The sequence below is a fragment of the Hylobates moloch genome, unplaced genomic scaffold, assembly GCF_009828535.3.
Source record: "Hylobates moloch isolate HMO894 unplaced genomic scaffold, HMol_V3 SCAFFOLD_5, whole genome shotgun sequence".
In the NCBI taxonomy this organism is placed as follows: Eukaryota; Metazoa; Chordata; class Mammalia; order Primates; family Hylobatidae; genus Hylobates; species Hylobates moloch.
This window is the reverse complement of record NW_026652280.1, coordinates 132,923,262-132,947,588: the sequence shown is the minus strand read 5'-3', so window position 1 is coordinate 132,947,588 and position 24,327 is coordinate 132,923,262. Positions and strand designations below refer to the sequence as shown.

General features: G+C 45.4%; 1 protein-coding gene across 6 annotated transcripts in view; it reads right to left on the bottom strand.

Annotated features, from left to right (window-relative positions):
* Window positions 1-24,327, bottom strand: part of BCAR3 (BCAR3 adaptor protein, NSP family member) — a 284,920-nt gene that overhangs the window by 104,054 nt on the left and 156,539 nt on the right. For 4 of the 6 annotated variants that reach the window (XM_058439562.1, XM_058439563.1, XM_058439561.1 and 1 more), the window contains one exon: window positions 15,470-15,797. In XM_058439562.1, coding sequence (XP_058295545.1) covers window positions 15,470-15,786 — 317 coding nt within the window. In that variant the 5' untranslated portion in view covers window positions 15,787-15,797. Of the gene's footprint in view, window positions 1-15,469; window positions 15,798-22,008; window positions 22,294-22,520; window positions 22,769-24,327 lie in introns of those variants that run through there. The other 2 variants (XM_032155325.2, XM_058439565.1) reach the window with 2 other exon arrangements.

Sequence of the window (24,327 nt, the reverse complement as noted above, 5' to 3'; positions counted from 1 at the left end):
TGCCCAGGCTGGAGTGCAGTGGTGCAACATTGGTTCACTGCAGCCTCGACCTCCCGGGCTCAATCAATCCTCCTGACTCAGCCTCCTGAGTAGCTGAGACTACAGTTGCACGCCACCATGCCTGGCTAATTTTTTATTTTTTATTTTTTTGTAGGGATGGGGTCTTGCTATGTTGTCCAGGCTATTCTCAAACCCCTGGGCTCAAGCAATCCTCCCTGCTCAGCCTCCCAAAACGCTGAGATTATAGGCATGAGCCACCATGCCTGGCCAGCAACAGGCTTTAAGTCTATGAAGATTTTGCATCTACTGGTCAATATTCCTTCTACTATAATAGTAATATATATTACATATATGGTTACATATATAAGTATAATAATGTTCTATTAGATAAGGTTATTACATGGGACAGTCTAGCATTCTCATTTTATATTTTTTAGATGACAATCACGGTTCTAAGGTCTTGCACAACTCACCAGCCTAATCTCCTCACCTTGCTCCTTACACTCCAGCAAATTTAACTACTGGGAATTACCTGTATCAATAGGCCTGGAGTCCCCATCTTCTTCCCATTCATCCCTGGCTTCTCTGACCGCACGTTCCCAACCCCACCCACACACACAACTCATACAATCAGTGACATCTCCTCAGTGCTCCTTTCCTATGAATTATAAAACTTTGTGATGACAAACAATTACAATTTGATATACCATATGTATTCCTGTCTATCTCCCTTACTGGACTATGAGCTCACTAAGAACAGGGACCACACTGTATTCACCTTTGCACTTCCCGTGCAGTTGCTGCATGTATGTTGGTTTGAATAAATGAACGTGTGTGTGTGTGTGTGTGTGTGTGTGTGTGTGTGTGTGTGTGTTCTCTAATATACGGAAGACCTAGACCTTCCTCCCACTACACTCTATGAGTTCACTAAGGAAAGAAAACATTGGAAGGAGAGAGGGAACAAGAGAGAAATGTTGTTCTTGGATTGACAGGCCCCCTCATTAAGGAGATAATTTAGCCACAGGCCGGCGACTGAACTGTGATGGCCTCAGACAGAACTCCCTCAGCAACAGAACATCACTGCTGCCAGAGCAGCGCCCGGCTCCCCAGCCCCACTGAGACCAGATGTTTTCAAAGTGATACTGTGAGAGGCTGGCTGATCTTGTTGAAAATGAATCTCTCTGAACATGTTTAAAATACCAGGGAGAAACTTAATCAGGGAGATAACCAAGAGAACAGACAGAGTTTACCACAGGGCCATTTCTATCTGTTTACCAGGAAAAAGAGAAAACAAAGAGGCTTAAAATGGGACTTGCCTGGTGAGTGCAGAAATGACATTTTTGAAAAATATCAGCTAGTGTGTGCTTAGATTAACAGGTTACTTACTGACGTTGGGAATCATATTAAGGTCCCAATAAAGAGTTGCTTTCTCACTGCAGGCAGGGGAATATTGTGCATATAGCCTTTGCTAAATTTAAAAGCAATGTAGCTAGCTTGCTTATTTATTTGTTTGTTTGTTTGATATGGAGTCTCACAATGTTGCCCGGCCCAGAGTGCAATGGATGATCTTGGCTTACTGCAACCTCTGCCACCCAGGTTCAAGTGATTCTCCTGCCTCAGCCTCCCAAGTAGCTGAGATTACAGGCACCCGCCACCATGCCTGGATAATTTCTTTTTTTTTTTTTTTTTTTTTTTTTTGAGACAGAGTTTCACTCTTGTTGCCCAGGCTGGAGTGCAATGGCACAATCTTGGCTCACTACAACCTCCACCTCCCGGGTTCAAGTGATTCTCCTGCCTCAGCCTCCCAAATAGCTGGGATTACAGGCACCTGCCACCATGCCTGGCTAATTTCTTTTTTTTTTGAGATGGAGTTTCGCTCTTGTTGCCCAGGCTGGAGTGCAATGGCATGATCTCAGCTCACCACAACCTCTGCCTCCCGGGTTCAAGCGATTCTCCTGCCTCAGCCTCCCGAGTAGCTGGGATTACAGGCATCCGCCACCACGCCCTGCTAATTTTGTATTTTTAGTAGAGACGTGGTTTCTCCATGTTGGTCAGGTTGGTCTTGAACTCCCAACCTCAGGTGATCCACCCACCTCAGCCTCCCAAAGTGCTGGGATTACAGGCATAAGCCACCGCACCCGGCCTACAAATTTTTGTATTTTTAGTAGAGACGCGGTGGGTTTCACCATGTTGACCAGGCTGGTCTCAAACTCCTGACCTCAAGTGATCTGCCAGCCTTGGCCTCTCAAAATGCTGGGATTCCAGGGGTGAGCCACCATACCCGGCCCAGTGTAGCTTTTTTTTTGAGACGAAGTTTCGCTCTGTTGCCCCAGGCTGGATTACAATGGTGCAATCTCAGCTCACTGCAACCTCTGCTTCCTGTGCTCCAGAGATTCTTCTGCCTCCGCCTCCCACGTAGCTGGGATTACAGGCATGCATCACCACACCTGGCTAAATTTTTTTGTATTTAGTAGAGACGGGGTTTCACCATGTTGGTCAGGCTGGTCTCGAACTCCTGACCTCAGGTGATCCACCCACCTCGGCCTCCCAAAGTGTTGGGATTACAGGCGTGAGCCACTGCACCCAGCCCCAATGTAGCTTTAAAAAGAGAACTATAACACTTCTAGAGGTGCGCTTAAATATTTTTGTTTCATCCCCTTACAAAATAAATGAGAAGAGATTCAGTCTTCCACATCTTATAACATACCCATTGATCTTATTTGTTAAAGTATGCTTTACTAGCAGTTAGCAGGATTCAGGCTGACACTCATTTTACATTCTGCACCCAGGGTTAACACGTGATGCGAGAAATTCCTTTTCACGAATACAGAAGAATGTTAGGGATACTTCATGATTAAAGCAATAGAAGTGCTTCAAAGCAGGAGAGGTCTAAACAGAAGCTCACTGCTCTGCAGTCAGGGGCGGATTCACCTTCCATTTCCGATGTCTAGAGTTAAAAACAATTCACCAGGTATGATCTGGGCAGCCATGTGTGACCAACTCCGATGGTCAGAATATTAACTTTAGTTAATGCTCCTGAAAATCACAGGAGCTTCTTTAACAGCCATAGCATGCTGCTGACTCATTCTGAGGCTGCAGTTCTCCAGATCTTGAAATATTTTTCGTGTGTGGCTGTTTAGCCAAACCCCATACTTTCACTTGTAATGAATGGTTTTGGACTCTTGTGCTAGTCTTTCTTTCTCCCTCTCAAGTTGTATTCAACTAGATTTGGTTTGCTCTTTCAAAATACCAACATTTCTTTTTTTAAAAAAAAAATCTCATTTCTGTTGCTCTGACATATTAATGATTCCCCTAGATTTGTCATTCATATATGTGATCTGTATGCCAATATTATTGTCTAGATGATTTTTTTTAACTGATGAAAACAGGGGACACAGCCTCCAGCGTGCTTCCTGTATTATCATCTAGCCTGAATCTCCCTCACTCCACGGATAGCACCAGTGATGATTTGCATGCATACCTTCTCAACATTCTTCTAAGCTTCCAACCAAGTAACCCCAGGAAGTAAAGTTAATCTGGTATGACTGGCTTTTAGCAAAGCCCTGATAGCTACTAACAGTGACTGCTTCCTTTACCAAGTATTCAAAAATCATTGTCTTGGTAATCCACTTTATAACAGAATATTTCCTGAGATCGATGTCAAGCTTATCATTTTGTAGCTGTTCTCTCTCTAAATCCTTTTTTAAAAATTAAACTATGTATCCACCTGCATCCTTCCTGTAGTTCTTTGTTACTCCATTATTCCTCCAACATCACATGATTTGATGATCTCAGTCTCACACTCCCTCAGTCTTCTTGGACTTTGGGGCTTCACCTTATCTGGTGGCATTAGAGTCTCTTGTCATGGCCTCATCTACTCCAGGCCAGCAATTCTTGCTTCACATTTGTCCTACCCTTTCCAATCAGAGAAGTCATTTCTTGATGGAAAAAAATGCAAGCTGAACAGAAGCTTAGCAGTTTGGTTTCTCTCACAACCCCCTCTTTGGTCCTATTGTACCAAACATAACTTCTGAAAGCCCTTTTGTTACCCTTCGCATTTTTCACAATCCTCTTTTCACTCTGCACTCTGTTTCTTTACAGCCCAGAGCCACCCTCTGTTATGGACCTTGGTTGCATGACCCGACCTTTCCTGGGTCTGGTTCAGGGTCCAAGGTCAGGAAAGCACAGAGGAAGTGGCAGCACAGAGAAGGCAGGTCCAAAGGAAAGGGTTATCTAGAAAGTGCCACCTGCAGTCAGCAAGTCAAGGAGAAAAAGTAACATGATACTGGAAAGATGTTAAGGTCAGAGGTCAGGAAAGGCAGGATTGCTTATCAAACCAGTGGAGCAATACAAAGGGCTATACCATGGATGAGAAATTAGGTCAGTTGCAAAGAAGATGGAGAACAGGTGCTGCTAAGGAGAGGTGGTTCAAATGGGCATCCTTTCTCTGAGGGCTCCTTGCATGCACAAAGACCTGGCCTTTCTGTCTTTGAATCTCCAGCACCTAACACAAAGCCTGGCACACCAATGTTCAACATACTTGTGAATGAATACATCAAAGTGGCCCTGGCTCCTCATTACCACACTGGGGGAATCCTTTAAAGGAGTAGGTTCAGACTGGGGTCAGTCTTTCACGCACATCCTTAAACAGAAGAGCTATCTGGATGGGCACGTACTTCTTTCTCCTTTGGAACTGGGATCACAGCATTGTTTTTAATTGTCCTGAACTGTGTTTCTCTTTTTAAACTTGAGGCCATGGGATTGTGTTTATCATGTCCCTCGACCTTGGGAATCCTTTTTCTTACAGTCCAGGGTAGACTACAGACAAGAACACATTTCTCTACCTGGCTGTCAGAGATTCTAAGGCCTGATTACTTCTAAAATGCCTAGTTCTTTCATTTCAACAGCCAGTTCCTACCTTTCTTTTTTCTTTGAGACAGAGTTTTGCTCTTGTTGCCCCAGGCTGGAGTGCAATGGCAGGATCTCGGCTCACTGCAACCTCTGCCTCCTGGGTTCAGGTGATTCTCCTGCCTCAGCCTCTTGAATAGATGAGATTACAGACATACACCACCACGCCCAGCTAATTTTGTATTTTTAGTAGAGACAAGGTTTCTCCATGTTCGTCAGACTGGTCTCGAACTCCTGACCTCAGATGATTCGCCCACCTCGGCCTCCCAAAGTGCTGGGATTACAGGCGTGAGCCACCGCGCCTGGCCCAGTTCCTACTTTTCTATGAGTCACTGTCTATCTTATCTGAAAACATAGCAATGCCTGATGAATGTGTTCATGAAAAGAATGGCAATTCAACTCCTTTTTCAGGCAGTTTCCCTAATCGTGTTAAAACAGCATCATTTAAATATCCTGCATATTACACTCTGGTCAGTCTATATAGGAATCCAAGACTAACACAAAGTGGTACTGGTTGATAAAAACTTGACCCAGTCATGGGTTAACCTGGGCTCAGCAGAATTCTAGTGACAGCATGAAGCTAAAAGCCACTGTTGAAATTTTAACTTGGCAGCAGTCAGTCAAATTGAATAGGGTAAGAACAAGAAAAACCGTATCAAGGCCAGTATGTCTCTTGGCAGGCAGAGAGGATCTGGCATCAGTGAATCATCAGGCTTCAGGCTGTCTAAGCTCAAACACAGCACTTTTGATAAAAGCAGATGCTTTGTTTGGCTGCTATCTATCTGCCCTTCCTCCAATCCCACCAGTCCCATCTACCCCACCCCCACCCATTCCCTACCGGCTTCTGAAAGAGTGTGTTTGTAAAGGCTTTTTCTAACTAATCCAGAGGCAGAATAAAAATGCTATGGTTTTGAGACAATGTCCTCAAGCCTCTAAGAGGAAGGGCTTCTGCCTACCAGATAAAGGAACATACCCCCTTGACCTGTCTTCCAGGACAGACACCCATCCTCAACGTGGCCACCAATGTAAACCTTGAAAAAGCACCCATCATCCTTCAGGGAAAGGCAGACACTGCAGTGTCCATGGACCGCAGTGTCCATGGACTGCAGTGTCCATGTACCTCCTCTATCTACAGGGTCCTTGGGGAATGTCCAGGACCACTGGGAAGAAACCACAGGAGTATAATCACCATGCTGCTGACACAGACCCCGGGGAGGGTGGCCCTGAAAACATGTCTGCTTTATTTAAAAAATCAAGTAGTGGATAAAATATGCTTTGTTTTAGTTTAAATGGCAAGATAGTCTCCTATTGAATTTTGTCTATCATCTAAAAAAAAAAATCTTCTTTTGAACACCAACCCTATCCAGATCCTATCCATATCCTATCTTATTTCTCTGCACTCGGCCTCCTCTGCGGACTCCCTGGAACAAACTGTGCTGGGATTCCTCTGAGGTCATTCTTAGGGTCCCTTCCCTTTACTCTTTACACAGAGCTCTAGATCTCTCCTTTGACGATGGCTTTAATTAGAGCCAGAGCTCTAGATCTCTCCATTTCCATGGCTTTAATTTCATTTCTGTGCAGACTCCTAACTTATACCTTTTAGGCCAGCCCTTTTTGCAGAGCTCCAGGCTCATAATCCCAACGGCCTGTCTATTTAATACCTCCACCTAGATATGCATGCATCTCAAACTTAGCAAACCCCAAACAGAAGTCCTGATTCTCAGCAATCTACCATAACCCCCTTCCCTAAGAAAATGCAATCAACCAAACAAATAAAGCCTTGGTCCTCTCCCACGCTTCCCTATCTCAGCAAATGCCCTATCCCATATACCCAGCTGCCTGAGCCACGCTTGACTATACCTCTCCCTCACCCCACCACATCCAAACCTCAGCAGATATGGCAGACTGTACCTGCAAACTAGATCTCGAATCCATAGACTTCTCTCCTCTACCACCACCCTAGTGCAGATCCCCACCTGCTCCCTGTACTTATACAACCACCTCCTGCCTTCCCTCCTCATCCTCTTCTCCATCAATCCTTCTCCACAGGGAGACAAAGCAATCTTCTAAAAACTGATCGTGCCATCCCCTTGCTTAAAATCCTTTAAAGGTAGATTTCCTTTTGCCCTACAGAGAAAATCTGAACTCCTTACCCAAATCTAGACCAGTGCTAGCCAATAAAAACACAATGTGAGCCACATGGGTAATTTTAAATTTTCTGGTAGTCAATTTAAAAAATAGGTGAAGTTAATTTTAATCTTTTATTTAACCTACTATTTCAAAGACATTATCATTTCAACACAGTTACATAAAAATTATTACTGAAATATATTCTCTTTTTATATTAAATCTTCAAATTCCCATGCCAGAGAGGCCTTCTCTCCACCAGTCTAAGTAACTTGGGGTCCTCTGATGTTGTATCTTCCTTGTACCTCCTCATTTTGTAGTTATGTACTTAATGATGCATTTGCCTGAATGCCCCCTAAACTGAGAACTCCCTAAGGACAGGGGCTACCTCTATTTCGTGCTTCACTAGGTACCTGGCATCTAGCACAATGCCTGGCATAAAACAAGCTAATAAATATGCATCGAAGAATAAACAACAAAGACACTGATATTAAGCACAAGAACAATCAGGCAAGGGCTGGGGCCCATTCACTGAAGACAGGCTCTGTTTTGTGTATTAGTACAATGGTATGCTGATATTTTAGTGCACTGCGTGGTTGTTATACCTATAAACTGTGGGTGTTGGCCAAGACTCATTGCTGTAGGGCAGGCTCAGATAGAGGGACTCCAGCCAGACTCCATCAACACGTGAGAACCTTTCTCCCACAGAAGCTGCCGTCATCAAACGTGATCTCAGGTTACACCAAAGGATTAGGCACCTCCCAGCTCTAGCCTTCCAGGAGGAAGGAAGGAAGGAAATCAATCAGTCTGAGCCTCCTCCATGCCAGGTTCTGTGTTAGGCACCCTCACATGAGATTGTATCTGATCCTTAGAGTCACCCTTTGAGGTCATGGAGACTCAGAAGGGTAAAATAACTTACCCAAGGTCACAAAGCTACCAGGTCAGGCTGCTGGAATCACCGTCAAGGTCACTAGTGGCTTTCTTTGATAGCCACAGCTATGTCGACATCCCAGCAAAGGCCTCAGTGGCTTTGAGCCAGGTGTCCCAGCAGAGCTGAGCAGGAGAAGAAGAAACTGCTGGTGACCAGGTGGGAGCTAGGAGCAGGCATGGGACCTGCTCAACGCAGATTCCCAGTAGGGTGTACCAGGCTCAAGTGTGAAAGTCAGAGCTCTGACATTCTGTGGAGCCTTCATATTTAGTGAGCAGCTAACCTTCATAGCACTTCTCGGATGGGTTATTTACACTCCCACTTTATAGTTTAGAACTTGCTATAGAGTTCGCACATCTAATAAGTGGCAAAAACAAGGATATGAACTGAAACCTCTGGATTATCTGTCTTGTGTTTTTTCTCCTCTTCACAAAAGGAGTTATTTTATCTTTAGTGATTATACTCACAGGCAAACTGGACCTACAGACAGATCACACTGCATAAAAGCTGGGGCAACTAGGGAAGGTTTCTCAGACCTCTCTAACTTGTAAATAACAGCACAATCCTTCAAACAAGACCCTATATGCTTGTCTTTGGGGCCTCTAAGAAGAGAGCTTGAAATTCTACATCCAATCCCACAGCTAGCCTCTTGGGGACAGACTGGATAGTGACACCATTCCGAAGCATGACCTGAGGGCATATCAGCCATGTGGCTCAGGCCGGTCTGGCCACCTAGTCCAATCCCCCTGAGGACAGTCTCCTTCCAATCAACCACAGCAACTACTCCTTTAGCTTACAACTAAGACTTCTCCAGCTTGTGTATTCTAGCCAGGCTAGGCTGGCTCACAAATCCACATGTGATAAGAATATGAGTAATAATTTATAACTGCATAGCACCTCTGTTTACAAGGTGTTTTAACATATATTGAGGGGCGTGAAAAACCCAGAAGACTGAAATACCTCACCTTTCCCAAATAGCACGCTAGTGGCCTGAAAAAAACATGATTTAAAACAGGTCTGTCCGGGGGTGGGAGTGAGGAGGGGCAGTCCAGAGGAGATGTTACGCAGCTCCACTCAACAAGGACTGAATTGTGTAATTCTCTGATCATTTTCTTGGTTGTGGTTTGCAATCTGTTAACAATTTTTTTTTTGCCCCAGAACAGCTGAGAATGCGTAGATCCTGGCATTAAGGTTCAAATCATCCTTGTCAGTAGAGGATTTAGGACAACCATCAGACAGCTGGTAGATCTGCAGGCACTTCCCACCCTCTGGGCTTCTTCAACCCAGGAGCAGCGCGAGATGCAGGGGCTGAGCTCACCTCTGACCCAGCTGCTCCTGTCCTCAGCACACCAGAGGCCACTAGGGACCGGGACATTCACCATTCTTCGGAATGCACTAAACCATTCGCAACAGCTGCATTCAAACACCAAGGGGTATTTCAAAATGTTACTAAAACTCAACTTTAAACTTATAAAAACATCAATTCAACCCATGGACTATTACTTTCCAGAAACATTCTTGAACTTGGGCTGTTAAGCCATTGTCACTATGCTAAGTATACCTTCTATTAAATAGAATCTATTAATCTAGTAAAAGCCTTTTTTTTTTTTTTTTTTTTTTTTAAGACGGAGTTCCACTCTCGTCATCTAGGCTGGAGAGTAGTGGTATGATCTCGACTCACTAAAACCTCTGCCTCCCGAGTTCAAATGATTCTCCTGCCTCAGCCTCCCCAGTGGCTGGGATTACAGGCATGTGCCACTACGCCCAACTAATTTTTGTATTATTAGTAGAGACAGGGTTTCACCATGTTGGTCAGGCTGGTCTCGAACTCCTGACCTCAGGTGATCCACCTGCCTCGGCCTCCCAAAGTGCTGGGAATATAGGCAATGAGCCACTGTACCCGGCCCAAGATTTTTTTTAACTCAAAATCCAATTTTTTTCTCCAAAAAGTACACAAAAAAACTTCCAATTTGCAGACAGCAGACATGCCTGGGTATAAATAAACTGCAGATGTTTGCATGTGGACCTTCACATCGTACATCCTTCTGATTAACCCTGAGCTAAAGGCTCATGCATTTGAGTGTCTGAGGGAACATCTTGCTTTGTTAAAGAGAAGGCAGTAGCAACAGAAACCAATGGTTCCGAAGAGGAATAACTAAAACCATTTTTCAGATGAGGGCATTGGTACAGCCCAGAGTTAGGGCTTTAAATCAATGTTTTAGAGGAAAAAGCTGCATAGATTCTGGACCTTACATCTTTGCTTCAACGTTGAAGATCTGACATTGTGACAGGGTAGGTTACTTACTGCCTGGGAAAATGTACTGCTCATTTTAACTAGGGATAATTCTGCAGCCTTTCTGGCCACTGTCAGTTAAAACACTTGTGACGAGTCAGTCAGTTCCACTCATGCAAACTAATGAAACACCACATTGTCCCACCACATGCTCCCACAGCACAAGAGGCCGAAGGAATTAGGCACTTACAGCTGTTCCCAGGAATGTGTGCCTCCTTGTACCCACAGGCAGGAAAAAGACCTGAATGGTCTCCAAGCACTGATCCCTCAGCTATCCTAGCAACACAGACATCCCGACAACAGGAACCAGACCCCTCTCAGCCCAAGGAAGCTTCCAGATTTGAATACAAATTCATCCTTGAGAATGAATTAACAGCATTTGCAGTGACCTGGATGAGATTGGAGACTATTATTCTAAGTGAAGTGACTCAGGAATGGAAAACCAAACATCATATGTTCTCACTGATATGCAGGAGCTAAGCTCTGAGATGCAAAGGCATAAGAATGATACAATGGACTTTGGGGACTTGGAGGGAAGAATGGGAGGGGATTGAGGGATAAAAGACTACAAATAGGGTGCAATGTACACTGCTTGGGTGATGGGTGCACCAAAATCTCACAAATCACCACCGAAGAACTCACTCATGTAACCAAATACCACCTGTATTCCAGTAACTTATGGAAAAATATAAAAATAAATAATAATAATAAAAATTCACCCTTGAAGATAAATGAATCAAGGGGATATCAGCTGAACAATGTGAATGTCAAGAGGAAATCCTGTCTGCAGACCTCTCAGAGAAACCTGGGTCTGCTTGCAGAACAAAGGCTCCTTCTGTGACATCAAGCAGCAGGTTTAAGAGCTCCCTGGCTTCTGGCTTTGGCCTCCTTTCAAAACCACAAGTACATCCAAGGGCAGCCAAGACAACAACAAAGCCAAGAGATACAGTCACCAAAAGAGAAGACCAACTCCCCCTTCCAGGCCTGCCTTCTGCCTGGCTCTCAGTAGGCAAGGCTCCATTCTCCCCAAAGTAGGTGTCCAAAGCACTGAATACAAGCAGGGTACTGACCCCTGTGCAAGAAGATAGCTCAGAGGATGCCCACAGCTGGTGCCAACATTCTTGGGAGGCTATGGAACACACTGTCTGGGGAAGGCCCTATAATACTTTCTGGGTTCTAATCCTAGCTCAGTCATCCATTAAGGTATGATCTTAGGTGCCTCAACATCCCTGAACCCATTTCCTCAACTCTAAATGATGATACTGATGATGGTGATAACAATGTTCATAATGAAATCTTCTATGTCTCTCACACAGGGTTACAATGTTCAAACAAGGTAGTTTATGAATATATCCTTTAAGCTATCTGAAAACTATAAAATGTAGGAGGTAACAATAATATTAGGATAATTATTAATGTTATAATTATTAGGACAATTAATAATGGAGGAATTAATAACGGAGGAAATGACACATGTAGATATGAAAGCTTAATCATGCAAGTTTTAAGGTCAAAGAGGAGACTTCCTCTGCTTTGTCTTGGGCCTCCGATAGGATGTATGTTCAATGAATGTTCAATTATAATAAAGGTTATTATTATTTTTTGAAATGGAGTCTCGCTGTGTCACCCAAGGCAGAGTGCAGTGGCGTGATCTCAGCTCACTGCAACCTCCACCTCCCAGGTTCAAGCGATTCTCTTGCCTCAGCCTCCTAAGTAGCTGGGATTACAAGCATACGCCAACATGCCCGGCTAATTTTTTTGTATTTTTAGTAGAGATGGGGTTTCATCATGTTGGTGATGATAGACCATCAGGCTGGTCTCGAACTCCTGACCTCGTGATCTGCCCACCTCAGCTGCCCAAAGTGCTGGGATTACAGGCGTGAGCCACCAAGCCCGGCCTATAAAGGTGACTTTTTAATGATTAACAAGCTAAACATATTTTTTTGGAAAAGAGCAAACTTGCAACAGAGTACTTCACAAGACAAAGAGGTGCTTATCTGGAGGGCCTCCCTCTGAGCAAGATAGAGGAGGCAGGAGACATCCAAGGTGGCCCACTATCTTCATGCCAATACCCGTCAGGCCAATACCCAACATGATGAGATGCAATGTTTTCAGAGCTGACATCTGGGCAAGTCACTGTCAACTGAAATTAACCCCTGAATTCACTATGAAAAGAAAAAAAGAGGTGACTGAGCTGGAGTGAATGGTTGGTGTTTCGCAGCTCCTTTCAACTGGAAGAGCTGAATGAGAAGTTCCATTTCTCTCACTGTATTTTTGCTGTGGCACCTTTGGCAAAACCTCCTTCTCTAGAGCCTTGGGTTCTCATTTAGGCTGCTTGGTCCTAGCTTTTCATATGCAAAAACTTTGTTTATATCATTGCTGGTTTCAAAAAGGAATTGAGGCAGCTTATAATCTTCTTAAGAATACCGAACAAAAAAAGAATATAAGGTATTTTGAACCCCTCAAAATTGGGAACACCTCAGATTTTTTTTTCATGTGTTAGAAAAATAAATATATTAATAGTAGTACAGAGCAGGGTAGGACTTTATGACCCTTTAACAGAGAACCATGTGCCTTCTCACTCAGCACAATTTTTGAGGGATATGCATTTGTTACTTCCTGTATTCATCTTTAACAATGATATTTTTCAGTTAAGAAAAAAAGATGTGAATTTGGATTAATATAGCTCTCAATCATAAACAAACCCTAAACCAGGAGTGCTTGTTAAGTCTTCCACAGCCTGGACTTCAAACTCAGGACCTGCGCCCACCCTCCGATAAGATCTTTTACAGAAATACGATCTCTGTCCAAGTCAGTTTTCACATCAAAAAGCTTTACACTCTTGGCAGCTTGACAGCTTGGACCTTGGGTGTTTACCAAGAACTTCCCCAAGATAGGAAGGGTGACTCCATTACTACCGCCTCCCCACCCACCCCCCTAGTGTGGAGTTTCCCTTTGTAAGAGTTGGCACCTAGCCAGGGCCTCAGAACTTCAAGGAGTAAGTCTATAAACTGTCTGTGTCTAGTACACAGTAGACACCTAGCTCAGGACAGTTTAAGTTAATAAATGAAAAGCGGTCCACCGTAAGCCAGCCAACAGTTGGTTGACTCCATATCACGCAGCCTGCCATCTGTGCTCATCTTTAGCAGGCCAGAAGTTACCTGTCTTTGCTGCTCACCTCCTGCATTCTTGCCCCTTAAGTGCCAATGATGCGATATTAACAATCCTGTGCACAGGTATGCACCTCCATGTTCACCCATTCCAGCGGTGGCTGCCTGCCAACTTTCTGAGCTGGGAGGTCACCCACCTAGATTTTGTGGAGCGGGTCCAGGGCCTTCTAACCCCCAGGATACCCCAAGGAATGTCCTAATCTGGTGACAGAAGCAGTTCAGGGCTCTCTAGTGGTTTCTATGGAGATTATCTGGGCCTTATTTTCTTCTTGTACTACTGCAATTATGGAACTGAGAATAATTCTGAACTCTTGTTCACCTAGCTTTGTACCAACACCAACACTGTTCTCCTCTCAATGTGCTACACTCCAGCCACAGGCCATTCCAGTTCCTTTTGGGGTTTTCAAACATGCCAAACTTGCTCCCACCTCCAGTTCTCTGCACTTGACTTCCCTATGCCTGCAACAGCCTGGAAGGCCCATGGTTGCTTTCCCTCATTATACAAATCTGAGCTTAAATATCATCTCAGAAACCTGTTCATCCTACCAAAAATGTACCACCTCCAATAAATCTCCAGCATATCACTCCATTTCCTCTATAGCATTTGGTATAATCTGCAGTTGTCTTATTTATTTGTACATACTACCTAATTCGCTCACTAGAATGTAAACTCTGGGAAGACATTGCTTCAGATGCTCCACCGCTACCCTGTTAGTTCACATATTTCCACCACCCTATAAAAGGGCAAGAACAGATTGCTCAATAATTTGGCTGCTAGAATGTTTTCAATGCTGGACCAGCCCTTCATTTAAGATAATCAGAAGGACTGAGCAGAATTTTCCTGTAAGCCCTGGGGCTTATGAAATCAGCATACTCTAATATAGGTGCTCCATATATAGATATTGAACAAATAAATGAGCTAGGATCCAAGTGGCTTTGCGACAAGCTTGGACAAAAAGAGAGATAACAAAAGAAACCATACCATTCTTTACCAGACAGTATCACAGGCTGCTGATCTTCCCCAACAGGAAAAGGAGTGCAGTTTCCAAACTAGCTCTAACAGGCAGAAACTAATCACAGCCAGGCCCATTACAAACCCAGAGAAAAAGCATTTACAACCGTAAGGCTCATTTACCCAGATCTCTGTCACAGAGAGGGAAAAATCAATTCTTTCCTAAAGTATTCTGAAGCTGACCTGCTGGTGCATCCATATAAAATTTTATTTCAGCATGCTGACAACTAAATATAAGGAGATATGGGGTCTAATTTATAGACATCCTGGCATCTCTATAGAAGTGGATGGACATAGTTCGGAATCTGATGCTATGATAAAAAGAAAATACTTGGGCTTTCTTTTAAGGGACTTAAGAGAGGAAGTTGGATTTTAAAATACCCTCGAATGTTACATAATGTTAAGAAGTGGTTAATTTTTATTTAGGTGTTACAGTTTTTTTACATTGTGGTTATATAGTTTTTAAAATAAGAGTCCTTATCTTTGAAAGGAACATACCAAAATATTTACAGATGAAATATATGAAATCTGAGATTTGCTTCAAAATAATACCAGAGGAGGGAAGTAGGTGGGAGTACAGACAAAACAGGACTGGCCTTGAGCTGGTAACTGTTGGAGCCGGCTGATAGGTTGGAGCCGGCTGAAATTATTCGCTCAACTTTGTGTATGTTTGACATTTTTCCTGATAAAAACTTTGGAGTCTCACTCTGTTGCCCAGGCTGGAGTGCAGTGGAGCGATCTCGGCTTACTGCAACCTCCACCTCCCGGGCTCAAGTGATTCTCCTGCCTTAGCCTCCTGAGTAGCTGGCATTACAGGCACACGCCACCATGCCCAGCTAATTTTTGTATTTTTAGTATAGACAGGGTTTCACCATGTTGGTCTGGTCTCGAACTCCTAACCTTGTGATCCACCCATCTCGGCCTCCCAAAGTGCTGGGATTACAGGCGTGAGCCACCACGCCTGGCCATAAAAACCTTTTAAAAAGCTGTTTAAGACAAATCATCTTCACTAGTGAAATTACAGAAGTTACCTGAAGGTGAAGGTTTCGCCATGCCGGTCCTGCCATGGGCTCTCCTGGATGCCATCCTGGGTCACAGATGAGTTCTGCCGTGGGGATTTGGAGTGGGGTAGGGTGCCCATGTGAATGAAGTCATCACAGGACCTTATGGGAGGAGGACCTTTTTTCTTCCGTGGAAGGGTGCCATGTATAGACACGTCTTGATAGGCATCTGGGCGATGCTCAGCGAGAGGGGACTTGCTGCTCAGAAGGTCCATGGATGAGGCCAGGGGGAACTGGTGATTCACCGGCATGTTTCTGGGAAGGCTTGCAAATTTTCCTGCAGCCATAATTCTCAACTCTAAGGGGGAAAGAAAAGAGTGAAGGTATAAATCTATGAGAGTCACAAGAACTGACTTCCTACTTACAAAAGGAAATGGAAATATGCCACATAAAATGAAATATTCACAGACCATTAACAGATCAACATTTAATGGCATCACTAGTGGAGTCTAATAAGAATGGGAAGTTTACTTATCTTCCTCCTGAAATGATCCTACATAGGAATTCTCCTGGGTTGGCAGCAAAACCAAGAGGGCAAACACTTTCAGAGTTGTTAGAGGCATATAAGCCATGCACAAGTAGCAAAAAAAGATGATTAAGGGAGGACCCATAGTTGCAGTAATAAATGTATGAAAGAAAATATTATAAACTGTTAGATAATTAGCTCACATATTTTCACTGCCCTGTAAATGATAAGAACAGGCAGGGATTATTGAAATTCTTTAGCTGCTAGAATTGTCTTCAGTGCCAGACCAGTCCTCAGTTGTGCTACCCAGGACGACGGGACAGAATTTTTCTGGCAAAGACCCAGTGTTTATAAATAAATCAATGCACTCTAATTAGTGAACACGGGCTAGGGTCAGGGGTCAGGAGGTGGGCCATTCTGCCATACACCAGCAGGCTCGGCTGCAGAGGAAAGCCACTGGGGTGGGGGCTGCACATACATGGCCCCCCCAGAGGGGTCAGGATCTGCCTGCCACCAGCAGGGTTGGGTAATGCCCATGGGTGCCTGTACAGTCAGGGAAGAAGAGACAGGAGAAGGGAAGAAGAAAAGAAAAAAAAAATGGTGGGGGTGGGGGGCAAAGGAAGCATGGAAAGGGAAAGGAGAATGGCACATCAGGCTGTATGCAGCAAGTAGTCCCGACACTCTCTCCTAGCTAGGACCATGAGTAGAAGCATTTACCTTGAGCAGAGTCAGTACCTCCAGCTCCAAAGCAAACTATGATTTTGGCCTAAAACAAATTACATAATACATTTTTAAGGCCAATATACAGAGGAAAAGAAATAGGAGGCAAAAAAAAAAAAAAAAAAAAAAAAAAAAAAAAGGCTGGCCCCTGGAGATAGAGGCTCCAGGATCTGTCTTACACTAGTCATGATATCAGACTCTGGTCTGGACAGCACTGCAGGGTGGCCAAGCCCAACACACAGCCCTTCCCACAGGCTGGTGAGGAGAGCTGCCCCTTAGTCTGTTCTCCAGCCCAGCAGCCCTCATTCCTCACAGACCACCCTTTCCACTGCATTACTCAGGGAAGAGCTTTGGGTGAAAATCCTCAATAGCACTACTGCAGAGTCAGTTCTACAAAGCAAGTGCGGACTTGGGACGTGGCTTGAAGACAACCAAGAAGAATGCAACCCTCCACAAGCTGACAGAAGTGGAGCCGAGACAATGACATTAGAGTGTGTAAAGAAAACACATGTGCTTGTATGTGTGTGTACAACAAAACACACACGTTCCACTGCTTCCACATGAGATAGAGGGAAGTACAGAAGTCCTGGGGGAGAGATGGAAGGCGCATCTTTACTGAAGGTGTACAATCCTAACTCTGTCCTCGGTTCATTGTCAAATCCAGTAATTCTGGGGCTTGCCTGCTCCATGTCCAACTGGGACCACACAGAAGGTCTGCTCACAGTGGGTGCAGAACAATAGGACAGAGTCCTGTGCAGCCCCTCCCAGCTCTGGCCAGTAGCTGGCACACTGTCAGCACTTGCTCAATGCTAACCATCCTTATTAGAAAGGAAACCAAACTCCCTAGCCCCACTGCCTGAACACAAGTGACGTAAACCAACTAGGATTCTTCCACCCTACACACACACACACACACACACACACACACACACACCACAGTTGTGACTTCTCACCTGTTCAAGCTATCAGCACCTTCCTTCTTCACAGACAGGACTGGGTCATTTCAAAGAACCTCATGGGGAGGCCTGCAGCACCCTACAGAACTTCTTCATGTGCATAGGGCCACGCTGTTGATCAAATCTATTTCCAATAGCATGATGGGCAAAAGTCACCCTAGCACCAGTGCCTTTGGCAGCCTGTTTCCTCTCTGCTTCCCCAAGATCTATTTAGACTTCAAGATTGTCCTAAAGTGTTCTAAAATGTCCTTCAAGTTACCAACACCTCAATTTATTCTCCAATAACAAGGGATGCTAATACTTCCCCTTCTTACCTTCAATTCAACAAACATTTAAGTGCCTATTTCATACAAGACACCTGGAGAAACAAAGATGCCTAAGGCCCAATACCTGACTATGAACTCTAAGAGAGAATAATTCATAGAGACCCTTATGCTGAAAGGAACAATTAATTTTGACAAAAGGACTTGAGCAGGCTCAGAGAGGGCAACAATAGAGACAAAGCATTTTGAAAAGTTAACGTGTGGGGAAAAGCCTCCCGGGAGGATGCTATAATGGCGGATGCATAAAGGCATGGAAGTGTCCCCACAGGCTCAGGACACTCCAAGTTGTGTGCTGTGGCTCGAGTGAAGCCAAGAAGCATTTCCCAGAAGCAACTTAGGTTAGGACCAGACCATGGGGTATTGAAGGCCCTGCCAAGGTGTCTGGACTTGACTGTAAGTGCTAGGGAAGATCTGGAAGGGAAGGACAGAACCCAGTCTGTACCCAAGTAGGTGACTCTGGCTGTTCTGGAGGGGAGAGAAAAAGGAGGCAGGGAGGTTACTAAGGCTGATGGTGAAACCCATGGAGGAACAATGAAGAAGTCTGACCTGGGGCAGCAGCTGGGTAAAGGGAGAGAAAGGAGAGAGTGATGAGACATCAGAGCTTGAGGCATCTGGTTGGAAGGAAGGAGCCTACAGCCACAGAAGGTGGTGCGATGCTGTAACATGCCGAGTAGTTTCAGAAGGGGACCCCTGCAGGAACCAAGCACAGCACTGGAGGTATCAGTAAACAATTTGGTCTAAGAGGAGGTTAGATACTGGTATGCACAATTAGAAGTGAGGGCAGATGGAGATTTTTAGGAATCATCAACATAAAGGCAATATTTAAACCAGAAAGTAGATCTCTTAACTTGTTATTATCAGATGTGATAACAGCTGTGAAAGTACCTCTTAAACTGTCAGGAATCATACAATACCCATGAATTACACCCCTGCTCTCTCTCACCATGGCTTCTTCAAGCCTATTAGGACCAAAGCAAGTAATGAGTTCTACTATAAAAACATAAACCATTGGTTCTCAACCTGGCTACACATAAGAATCCTCTGGGAAGCTTTTGAAATCCTGATGCCCAAGCCTCAGCCCAGAACATGAAATGAGAATCTCTGTGGGTGGGACATTAGCATCAGTCTCCAGTATTGACCAATGTGAAGCCAGGATTGAGAACCACTGGATTAGTGAGTCTTGTTGGTACACAGCAATTGAGTCATAATTGTTTACCTGCAAAACAGAATTCAATGATGATGAAGGGGTATCATTCAATCAATAGAAACATTCATTCTTCAACGCATACATTCATGGAGGGTCTCCTTTATGGCTGGCACTGTGCTAGGTGTTGGGGACAGCATTAAACAAGACAGAAGTGGTCTGTCCTCATGAAGCTAATAATACTCTGGAGGAAGCAGACAATAAGTAATGACTGTAAGTACTGATAATTCCCAGTTCATTTTTCTAGATAAGGGAAATAAATGTTCATTTGATATATATTCTCTGAGGGCTTATGGTATACCAAGGCTAAGGATATAATAAATTAGACAAGGTCCTGCTCTCACGGAGGAATCCAACCTATACAAACAAGAAAATGAGGTAACATCCAAGTGGTAAGCACGCTAAGGAATATAAAACAGGACGAACTGACAAAAGATGACTGTTGGGGGTGGAGGGCTACTTTACATTAGGGTGGACTGGGAAGGCCTCTCTGAAAAGGTAACAATGACATGAGACCTGAAAAAAGGGAAGGGAAGGAACCAGTCAAAAAAAGGTCTGAAGGGGGTTCCAGGCAGGGGATCTGGCAAATGCAAAGGTCTTGCCGTAGGAACAAGTGGTTGGAATGACAGCTGATGGAGACTAAACCCAAGTCTCCAGCCTCTGGCTCCCATGTTTTCTCCACTTGGAAATGTTTCTGTCTCAATGTCCGTAGTCATTATATACTTCTTATGTACCACTTGATTTTTTAAAAATAAAATGGTATGACTCAGAACCTAGGCTTTGGAGGCAGATATCTACAGGTTCAAATCTCTGCTCTGCCACTGACTTACTAGCTGTACGGCCTGGGACAAGTTACTCAACCTCTCTGACGGTTTCTCATTTTAAAAAATGACTTAACAGCTATTTCATAAGATTGTTGTAAAAATTAAAAGTGATTGTGTATACAAAGTTCTTGAAATACTGCAAGCACTTAGTAAATAGCAGGTCCCCTCTAAGCAGGACAGGGGCTGCTCTTATCTGTCTTGTCAGATAAGAGTCACTGTATCTCTGTTATACTGAGGGTTCACAAAGGAAGTAACTCTGAGAGTTCACAAAAAAAAGACTGCAACTAGGAAGGATGGGGAGGGAAACATTTTAACCTAGAACAATAGATGCAAACACACCAAGCCAAGTAGGACATGGACACAGACACAGACACACGTACAGGCAAACCAAGTGAGCCTACATGCAGTCTTTAGAAGAAAGCCCAGGTGAGACTCTGGCCATCTGACTTCTCTCTACTGTGCAGGAAAACAAACACAACGTCCTGACTCAGTCTAATGCCAGATTTTGAAATGTTACACAAAAGTCAAAGACTCCGCATCTTGATATGAAAATCTGAGACTCATGTGAACATCAGGAACAAGAGCGAGCCTGACAAACTCTACCACGTGTGCTAACTTCCTGGGCCTGGTCAGTTGCTGGGCTTTGAAATGCTTGTGAACTGAGGCCCAACTCACTTCTTTACAATGATGTCTCAAAGAAACTGATGATCTTGCAAGCTGAGGCAGAGATAAGCAGCCCACTTGTTTGGATTTTACTCTTTTATTTCTGAAATGGGATATTTTCAAGTTTAACTCATAATGGTTATCTGATGTGAGCTTTAAGAACTTTTCATTATATTTTAAACTGGAAATGTAACCGTCTCGGCTGCCCCATGACAGAGAATTTACAACTTGGATCTGTAGTTTTATATCTTCTCTGTAGAGTCAGGTGGAGGGAGGAGATGAAACAACCACACATATTCAATTGGCTTATCCACTTAAAATGAAGTTTTGCTTGGGTTTAGGAATTAAGAGTATCCCTTTATTTTTGAAGTAAACTTACGAAGTCTAGTCAAATGATTCAAGTATGAATAATTCCTCTATGGATTGTATTTAAAGCAACACGGTACAGGATTTACCCGATAAGGTTCTTAAGATTAGCATCCGTTTGACAGGCAGTTCTGTCTATATGAACAGGAGATTTAGACCTTGGTTAGTCATCCTGGAAATGTCAGCCTTCTCAGCAGCAGTTTAGAGAAAGTTGGAGTGGTGTGGGAGCCCCTGGCTTGGCAAGGTCTTTACGTTACCCTCAATACCCCCTGGCACGCCCGCGGACAAGCGCTTTGCAAGTGGGCTTCCCCGTTGTTACCTGGGTAGCCCCTTCCCACTTGGACCTGTGTTGAGCTGGGCCCCACTCCCAGCACTGAGGCCTCCCCCAGCCCCCAGGATCTCAACTCAGTCCCAGGCAACACAAGGGAGGCTATTAGCTCCCAAACTGACCTTCCCTCGGCCAGCGTACTTTCCTTGGGGAGGTCTGTGTAGCCTTGGGAGATAAAGTCAAGGTTTAAAAGAATCTGAATGCGCGGCTCTACTTTCCATCTCAGCTAACAGCTTTAAGCGAAAACAGACATGAGGTTAGGAAAATGGTTTTTCTCCTTTGCACCTTGCTTCAAGCGAGTTAACCCCAACCATGACCCGACCCGCCGCCCCACGGAAAACGCCGCCTTGCCAGATGCTTCGGAGTCCGCTCAACCTCCTCCCCGACAAGTGTCTACACCTGATTACACCGTTTTAAAGCGGCGGCGCCCTCAGCGGCCTAAGTGGGTAAGGAGAGTTGGGCTGTACGATCTATCGGAACCTCCTTCCCACCGTCCCTCCCTTCCTTTGCCTTCCCTCCCCTCTCCCCACCACGACGCAGAGGGAGCGACACAACCAACTATTCATTCTTTCTCAACAAAGGGAGAGAGGGAGGGAGATGTTGTCAACAGTTACAGGGCAGGCTCCTTCGCTTTCTTTGCAAACTTCCCAAGACATTACCGGAGAAACTCGCCTCCTCGGAGCCTTGGGCTTCCAGCAGAGCGCTCTGGGCCCTCGCATCTCCCCGACCCCGGCCGGCTTCTGCGGAGAGGGGCCGGGCGGGACAGGGCGGGGTGGCCGGCAGAGCAGCTCCGACGGGCAGGGGGTCGGGCGAGGCCAGCGCCGGGGAAGATGCCGCTCGAGTGTCACCGAGCAAGATGCCTGGCCGCCAATCGCTGAGCGCTCCCCGCCGTGGAGCTCCACGCCGTGGAGCGCTCCCACGTCTCGGGGAGTCCCAGCGCGCTCGGAGGACCGGGAGAGCCCAAGCCCCAGCCCCACTTCAGTCACCCCCGCCCCCAACGCCGAATCCGCTGGCGGGGGTGGGTAGGGACCAACAAGCGCCGGCTCTACTTTCCCCAGAGCCTAACTTTCTCCAACAAACTTCCTAGCGTGTCCTCACCGGGGTGGGGGAGGCCCAGGCGCCCCGGGAGGAACAGCACCCCGAGGACGCTGGGCGCGCGGCGGAGACTCACCTCCCGAAGCGGCGCTGGGCGCTCGGGCTCTCCGGCTCTCTGGACCTCCGGACCTCCGGCTGGGGCTCAAACGCGCCGGGCGGCCGGCCTCGCACCGCCCGCGCCGCGGCTGCTCCCGGAGCTGGGGACGCTCATGGTCCGCGGGGCGTGCCCGCCGAGAAGCCCGCGCGCGTCTAGCCGGTGCGCCCCGCAGCTCCGACTCCCGCCCCGGCCCCGTCCCCTGCCCGGCCAGCAGCAGGCGCAGCTCTGAGCCGGCGGCGCGCACTCCGGCCCTCAACTGGTGATTTGCCGCTCCGCGGCCCCACCCCGGCGAGCCGATTCGCGCTGCCTTGCGGAACCCCCCGAGACATTTACATTCGGTGACCTAGCCAGGCCCTCCTCTGCCCGGATTTTAGAGTTTGGCTCTCTTCGTATCTCCCCAAGGAGCCAGTCCTCAAGTATAGCTCGATCACTTCCTTTCTGAAGCTCTCTCCAGAGACAGCCTCATCGAATCCACTCCTCCCCGTTCTCCGCGTTATTTAATTACCCAGCAGATCTGCTTTGCTCGTCTGCAGACACCTGGCTGGCTTTCAGTGTGAAGGGCTTTGATGAGACAAAGACCCAGGTAACCACAAATGAACCATCCACGGGAACAGGCAAATCAATCGCACTCACATGGACGTATTGAAAGCAAAGTGCGAGTTGGCGGGCGCTTCAGCACTAGATGATTTGGTGGGGTGAAAAATTGGAGCCCACTGGAAAAGACTTAACATTATCTTATATCAAGATCCATTATAAAGTCATAGAAATAGTAGAAGGATAGACAAACTGACCAATGGAATAAAGTCCAAAAACAGATTTACAATATGTGGTCACTTGATTTACTTCAGGTGCTGCTGTGCTGTATTGGGGGTCAGATTAGCTCTGTCTTTCCAGTAAATGATGATGGATCAACTGAATCCCCCCATCCCTAATCAATTCCAGATGGAATTTTTATTTTTTCTTTTTTTTTTGAGACGGAGTTTCGGTCTTGTTGCCCAAGCTGTTGTGCAACGGCATGATCTTGGCTCACTGCAACCTCCGCCTCCCGGGTTCAAGCGATTATCCTGCCTCAGCCTCCCAAGTAGCTGGGATTACAGGCGCACGCCTCTATGCCTGGCTAATTTTTGTATTTTTAGTAGAGTCGGGGGCTTCACCATGTTGGTCAGGCTGGTCTTGAACTCCTGACCTCAGGTGATCTACCCACCTTGGCCTCCCAAAGTGCCGGGATTACAGGCGTGAGCCACCGCGCCCGGCCTCCAGATGGATTTTAAAGGTAAAAAGTAAAACAATAACACGATCCAAAGAAAACGTCCAAAACAATCTTCATTACCTTGGGGTAGAAAAAGACGATGTCTTAAACACATGTAGTACTAATATAAAGAAAAAAAACTGATCATTGGTCAAGATTAAAATTAAGAGCTTCTGTTCATGAAAAGACACCACTAGTGAAAAGGCAAACCACAGAGTGAGAAAACATAATTGCAACACATACATCCAAAAAAAGGTTTGTTTATAGATATATAAAGAACACCTGTGGATCAGCAAGAATAAGGCAGAAAATCCAATAAAAAACAGGCAGAATATTGCAACTGTCCTCAAGAGAGGACAAACAGGCATTTCTCAAAAAATCTAATAAACATATGGAAAATTTCTCAATTTATTAATCATCCCAAAAATGCAAATTGATATTTCAATGTGATCTAACTTCATACCACCCAGAATGACTAAAATTAAAGGGCCTGACCATACTGCCAGTCAAAATGAACTTTTTACAACCACTTTAAAA